Raw genomic sequence first — 7,293 nt, forward strand, 5'->3', positions numbered from 1 at the left:
TGGAAGATTATCGAGTTTACCTAGATTCAGAATTATGACATTATTAACTTTTGACCATCCAAACATGTGAACTGCTATTAGGCTTATATGAAAATGATGCTAGTTCTAAGGAGGATTAGTTTGGGTCCGAAAAGTCTAGGATTTACCTTCGGATATCAAAAAAAAAAAAATTTGACAAACTCAGTAACATTAAAACTATATTTTTTTATTATAACATTAAAATTCTACTCAATAACTTTAAAAACTCGTGGAAAACTTGATATTTTGTTGTAATGAGAAAAACCAAAACTTTAATTCTTTTAATTTTATAACTGGAACATTAATCTCCAAAACTTATAAATTAGCCATGTATTCAAGCTATTTAAAAGCGTACCAATTATAGTTAATACTCCCTCTTTTCAGAATTATTTGATGTTTTAGGAAGTATTTTTTGTTCATATAATTCTCACTTTTTAATGTAAAATTTAATGAATTTTTATTGTTTTTGACTTTTTATATTCTGCAGATTGTTTTCTTATTGGCTGAATTTTATTTAAATGAATTATAAATAATATTTTTCGTGTAAAAAAATAAAAATTAAATGAATTCTTAATCTATGTGCAAAAACCTTAAACATCAAATAATTCCGAATAGAGCGAAAGAGTATACATTGACATTAATTAAAACAAAACAAATTAAAATATAGTTAAACTCGAATTTTAGCTAGTTCGGTAATCCATAGGAGTGAATACTTTGACTAAATGGACACGATAGGTATAGTTAAAATTAATTTTATTATTTCATTTGATTAGGATTACAACTTCTTAGTTTGTGGTCATGTCGTCATCTGGGTTAATTCAAATTATGTCACAATCTCGGTTCAAATCTACATATAGTGTAGTAAGTTGTTGAATAAAACAATAAAAAAAACTTTCATTTAATTTCTAAGCTGATTGATAGGCTGATTCAGCCAAAGAAATAGCACCAGTACTAATGGAAAACTTTGGTGCTATCACCCACTCATAGGTACGTGCATGATAAACTAAAATCTTAAAATAATTTTTTCGTTTCCTAATAGGAATGCACCGTAAACCCCCTTCCTCCAAAACCTAATCGTATCCAAAATCACTTACATTTTTCTGTCACTTTAACAACACTGAATATGTTGACTCTGCACACATGCTATGCGTCCGACTGCCTTCGCCTTCGGATGCTTGAGATTAATTTATTTGATAGATGCTTAAAAAGTCTAAGAAATTAAGTGAAAAGTACCAAAGTGATTCACACCGTTCCAATCCAAAGGATCCTTTCTCGACCTGATAGACTAGCCTGCGACTTCTATCTCCTATAAAATGTTCATATTTAAAATACTTTTTTTCAAATCGATACTGCTTTCTTTCTCTCCCACTCAAAAACTGAAAGTCTTTCTTAAGCATGCTTGGTGGTGTTGAAAACTAAGTTTGGTGGTGTTGAAGGTTTTTGGGTTTATGAAATACTTTTGGATTTTGGGTTTTATTTTGGTTTTTGTAAAACAATTAACATTATTAATCTAATTATTGTGTCATATTTTTTATATATATCGTCTTCCAATTTTTGTATAATTTCACAAATTAAATGGTTTTTGTAATTATATTGGTAGGAAATATCAGTTTGTCGGAAATTAGTAGGAAACACTCGTAGAAATATGGAAAGAAAAATAAAGAATCTATTTGGTAGGTAAAGTTTGGTCGGAAAATTGAAAGAAAATATCGTAGGAAAAATGTAGGTAACCTTTCGTAAGAATTTAGAAGGAAAACAATCGAAGGATAGCGGTAGCAAATTGGTCGGACCTCTCTCACTAATTTCCCACCAACTTACCCGACGAAATTTCCCTACCATTATAATTCTAGGAAATTTCCTACGAAAATCCTACCTTTTGAAATTTCTGACGGCCGATTTCCGACTTATATTGGTAAAAAAACGGTAGTAAAGGGCTATTTCCTACCTGACGATATTTTCTGTAAGAATTTAGTGGCATAGAGACTTCGTCTTTCACTCCGATCATTTGTGATCTTATCTCAAATATACTATGTTTAAAGATACTAATTAACTTTCTAACTCTTTCTCCGGGAATAGCCCATAAAGAATAGTTGAGGAAGCAGCGAAGCACTTTTCCTCACACACGGCTTGATATAAACCATATGTTAAATGCAGTTTTCGATAGTTACTTGAGCATTGGAGAGTTTTCGGAAAACAGTCTATATGTGTTTTCTTTGCGTTCACGTGTTTGTTTCACTAATTGGTTACTGAGGGTCCACAGTCCAGCTGCTGATGGAAAAGTCGCCAATGCATACAAATGGTCCTAGCTAAGCCACATGATTGTTTCACAAATCTTTTCTAAAGAGGATACGGATATTGTCTTGTCTTAGTACATATCTAGATTTCCTCCCTGGAATAATGCGGTAGATGAAAATGAGGCTACGATATAAGAGCATTGGATGCTGCTTTTTTTTTCCCTTACTTGTATTATTGTTTTTGGACTAGCTCATTGAGGGCCACTAGTTTGTTTTTCTTATTCCGAATAATACTCGGTTCTTGATTGATTCTCGTAAAACACAAGCCTAATATGGTTGCTCCTTGGCTTCTCCATATACAAATATTGCTTGTAGTACTTCACACACAATTAAAAAAAAGGGAAAACTATGGAGATTTACGAAGATGAAGGATAAAGTATCCACGCTCTGCCAGATTTAGCTGAGAATTGCTTAAATTTACCATAAAACATTACTATTATAAGTATGAATTTTCCAACGGGACTCCATCGTCCTGCAAACCCATAACTTGCGTCTTTACAGCTACCATCGCTGATGTCTAGGCGCCGCTCGCAGCTGTAACCGGTCGTGAACCCAACGTTTCCATATGCACTGCCGTCACAATAATTAATTTGTTGTTTCACCAATTAGTATAGTTATTAGAACTAACCTTTACAGAAGAACATTAAACTTTCATTATTTAGATACAAGCTAAGGATTAGGGTATTAATCACTTATCAACGAAAAGTCTAACACATAATAACTTCGAAATAGTTAACTAAGAGGAGAGAAACCTAATTAATGCCTTCTACTTTGTTCGTTGAATTACCAATACTTGGGGTTTCAAAAACTTTTCTAAATATTTCCACGTGTAAAATATATGCAAAGTGAGATCGAATTAATATCATACCTGATAACTTCGAAAGTGATGTTGAGGATGTTGAAATTGAGTGGATCTCGTCTTAGTTTTTGACTTTCGGTGGTGGAAATGAGAAAGATACATATCGCTAGAAAGGTGAGTTGTGACACGTAGAACCCATTCTTCTTTCCTTTAATTTCATCTCCGGAATCGTGTTCACCCTCTTTCTTATTCTTTTCTACGGTCAACGGCATGAATAGTGTGTAGGGAGGAAGATACCTAGTCAACGCAATAACATTTACCTATTAGTCTATAATTTTGTTTTTCTTTCATTTTTTTTATATTGAAGAATTCGGTTTTTCTTTCTTTATACTCATATGTGTATACTACCATTAGACCCATATTTTTTTTTGAACAATACCATTAAATATACATCATTGTACCAAATTGAAACTCATACTATAGCATGGAGATATGTAAGTATACCTAGGGGTGGGCGCGGAGCGGATATCCGGGATTTTGGAGATATCCGTGATCCGCTCCGCTCCGGCCGGATAATCATTTTTCTGATCCGTATCCGCTCCGTAATTATTTGGATATCCGTTTTCCAGATATCCGCAAAAAATCTGAATATTTGCCGGATATCCGATCCGGCCAAAAAAATATTTAAATAATAATATATTTAAAATAAAAAATAAAAAAAATCAAAATTTAATTTAAAATGACAATATTTTCTTTTAAAAAAAAAGTTTCTTAACTTATTAAGTTTTAATATTTATAATAATCAAATTTATAAAAAAAACTCACAAAAATTATATTTATATATAATAATTATACATTTCATATGAATTATTATCTATATATATATATATATTTATATCGGAGCGGAGCGAATATCCGTCTTAATTTTTTTTAGTATTTGTGATTTGTTCCGTTTTTAACGGATATTAAATTTTAGTATTTGCTTTGCTCCATAAAATTACGGATATCCGAATTTTTTGGATCGGATCGAGACGAATAACAGATCGAAGCAAATATAACAGATATTTTGCCCAGCCTAAGTATACCAAACTAGTAGCCTAGATAATTCGTATTCGAAATTGATTATAACAAAATAATGCATTGTGAATATGGTAAAATGGAGTCTGGAACATTCTCCACTACCTTGAAGGCATATTTAATTCATTTACTTTTAAACCATGCACATATTCTGATTCACTCATGACCTTTTCTTGATAGGACCTTATATGATGGTTTATTCGACCATTATTTATAAATGCTTAAAATATGTTAGAGAGTGATCTTCATGATACGAATCATATTATCTAACTGCAGTTTTTTAAATTATATAATATTCTCTTAGAAGTCTTTTTGTAATATTATTTCCTAACCTCTATTTTACGAAACGATAGAAAATTACTTTCATTATTTATGTCATCACTGAAATTATACTGCACTTTTAGTCTCTTTCGTTCTTTAATTTCGTTATCTAATCACATTTATGATAGTACTATTGCACTAATCAAATTTGTATCGTACTAATTCCCTAATGTAAATTAGATTTTTATTTACCGAGTGAAATATAGTTTTGTTGCGTAAACATTTTGTGGAACGTGACAAACTCACTGACTTTTCTCCTTTTCTTTTTTATTTAATTTTCTTGCAATGAGAAAATCAAAACTCAGTTAGTGTAAATAATACTTTTTCATATTTTAATTTATTTATTGGTAGATTCTTGGGAAGAAAATAGCACTAATTACTACGACTAATGCAAAATTTTGGTTCTACCACCCACAACGCGCTACCGATTTTTAAAATAAGGAATGTCTTTTTAGTATTAGAGTTCTTGTTGTAAAGAATGAACAATAATTGTGAGGCGAAAGTCTTTTTCCGTTATATAACAGTTATTTATGTGATTTAAAGTTTTTTCAAACATGTCAAATAATTAGTAAAAGCATCCTTCACACATGGGCGGACCAACTTTCATGTGGTGACCTTGCATTGAACAACAATACATGAATCCTTCACACATGGGTCTTATAGAGACGACTGTTCTTATATGACCCTACTAATATTTGTGAATTGATTGATTTTTAATATATATATATATACTGTATATATATACGTTATTGATTGAATTTAGTTTTGTGGAACGTTAAAAAACCACAATTTGAATACGTATCTATATTCTCCCACAAGAGGACGGAATAAATCAAAGCCTTCTTGTCCATGCAAATGGCAAAACATACGATGAGAGACAGAGAGAGATGAAATAACTTACATCATGAGGATGAAGAGTACCAAGATTGCTGGAGAAAGTGTAGAGAGGTCGACAACGGTTTCTCCAGTGTGTCTCGAGTTGACAACTTGAAACAACGATCCAACCAACTTCTCGTAGGAATTCATTCCTTCAAGAGACTCAGAGTTCCATTCAAAGGTGCAGAATAGAAGAAACTGTATCATCACAAGCCCTAACACCGTCAAAGCAAGAAGAACACAAAGACGAACGGAGAGTAAATGAGAGTATCCCATCTTCTTGTGATTCTTGAGAATGTAACCCAATTCTTCTCGATTTGTGATCTTATGAAGTCCCCATATGGCCAAAACCAAGAAGCAAGGAAACAAAGTGTCTCCCATGAATACTTGAGGGATTAAGAGCCAGAGGAGGCCAGAGTTCTTTCGGAAGATGATCATGTTCTCATTCGTGGGGACAAATCCACAGTCTGATAACGTAGAGACAGCTGTGAAGACCGAGAAAGTGAGAGGTGAGATTTTTTTGGAACTAAGAACATCTCTCGCCGTTTTAACAAAATTTACGTACAGAAGAAGCAACGTGGAACCAGCTATGTTGGTTACAAAAAGGTAACCAAGAACCACCGAGTACAAACACTTAGAGGCCCTTTCATTGATCTGACTAGAAAGCTTGACATGATTAGTAACATTCTCAAGATCACTACCCGGATCATTGATAGGACGGTCGAAGTTGAAAGAGCCCACAAGATGTTTGATTTTGAAGTTAATGAAATGAGAGAAGTAGAGATTCACGAAAGAAGTGAAGATCTCGCCGCCTAGAAACATGAGGATAGTAATGATGATAAGTTGGGTGTTTGAGAAGACTTCCATGTCGATGGTTGACATGGAGGAGACAGTGATGGCGGAGACAGAAGTGAAGAACAGATCCAAGTCATGAGGACGTGAAGTGGTTCTTGGCTTTGAGATCTTGAGTGCCAAGAACCCCAAGAAGGAGAAGAACAAGAAGTAGAAGAAGTAAAGGAAGAAAAGGGGGAGAGATTTAGCATGTTGCGAAAAGATTTTAGCTAACTTGTCCACAACTCTCTCCATTTTGTATATATCTTACCAGAGAACCCTTTGACCGGAGAGACAGAGGTCGAAGGTTCGAGTGCGGGAAACGGGTAGGGGTTTTAAACCTGCTCTTATCCGAGGAGATTGTGGAATACGAAATTTCTAGGATTTCAAGAAAAAAGAAAAACTCTCCATTTTATTTCTTGGGTCGGTCTACGAATTATATTATTGGCCCTTGTGTTTATATATACGCATAAGAACATTCTCAGCCACATAAGTGTATGAGGACCAACATGAAAGTATTTTCTATATGAACTTTTGTTTTCCCCGAATATTTTCCTTTCTCGACTCTAGAAATAGAGAGATTTCCTTAATTAGCCTACAAATTATTGGAAACAACCAAAATATTTCATTAAAATATTAAAAATTTTAAAACGAGTTTTTTCTCTCTAAAATTAGCCTACGAATTATCTTACGTGTCACATTTATATTAAGCACAATATTATAATAATATTTCAGTTATAGAAAAGATAAATAAATATTTTCATCAAAGATATTTTAGATGTCAATTTCATTATAATCAATTTTCTGTTTTTTGTTATTTATTTCTTAAAGATGATAAAAATAACAGATAAACAAATGATATAAATCATTAATAAATAGAAATATAAATGGAAAACTAATAAAAAAATTCAAACAACCTCCAAAAAATTAAAAACTTCCAATAGTCTAAAAAAAATTTAAAATAATAAAAAAGAAAAAATAAATAAGTCGTAAAATTAAAATAGAGAAAATAAAGAAACTTTACCTTTTAATAAAAATAGATACAAGTACACTGACTTTATGTGTATGCTTGATATA

The 7,293-nt window shown here is 32.3% G+C and overlaps 1 protein-coding gene across 2 annotated transcripts; it reads right to left on the reverse strand.

Moving 5' to 3' along the window:
* Positions 1-2,506: 2,506 nt before the first annotated feature.
* LOC18014707 (sodium transporter HKT1) lies at positions 2,507-6,719 on the reverse strand. 2 transcript variants are annotated; one of them, XR_002898781.1, is made up of 4 exons: positions 5,411-6,719; positions 3,616-3,755; positions 3,181-3,408; positions 2,715-2,882 (listed from the first exon to the last, which is right to left on the reverse strand). XR_002898781.1 is itself a non-coding variant. In XM_024154386.1 (3 exons), the coding sequence occupies exons 1-3, from the start codon at positions 6,469-6,471 to the stop codon at positions 2,669-2,671; spliced, it is 1,503 nt and encodes a 500-aa protein (XP_024010154.1). In that variant the 5' UTR covers positions 6,472-6,716; the 3' UTR covers positions 2,507-2,668. The 2 variants fall into 2 exon arrangements, 1 of the variants encoding a protein (XP_024010154.1); XM_024154386.1 differs by lacking the exon at positions 3,616-3,755 and having other exon boundaries at positions 2,507-2,882; positions 5,411-6,716.
* Between the last annotated feature and the right edge of the window lie 574 nt (positions 6,720-7,293).

This window comes from Eutrema salsugineum, unplaced genomic scaffold (genome assembly GCF_000478725.1).
Source record: "Eutrema salsugineum unplaced genomic scaffold, Eutsalg1_0 scaffold_3, whole genome shotgun sequence".
Lineage (NCBI taxonomy): Eukaryota > Viridiplantae > Streptophyta > Magnoliopsida > Brassicales > Brassicaceae > Eutrema > Eutrema salsugineum.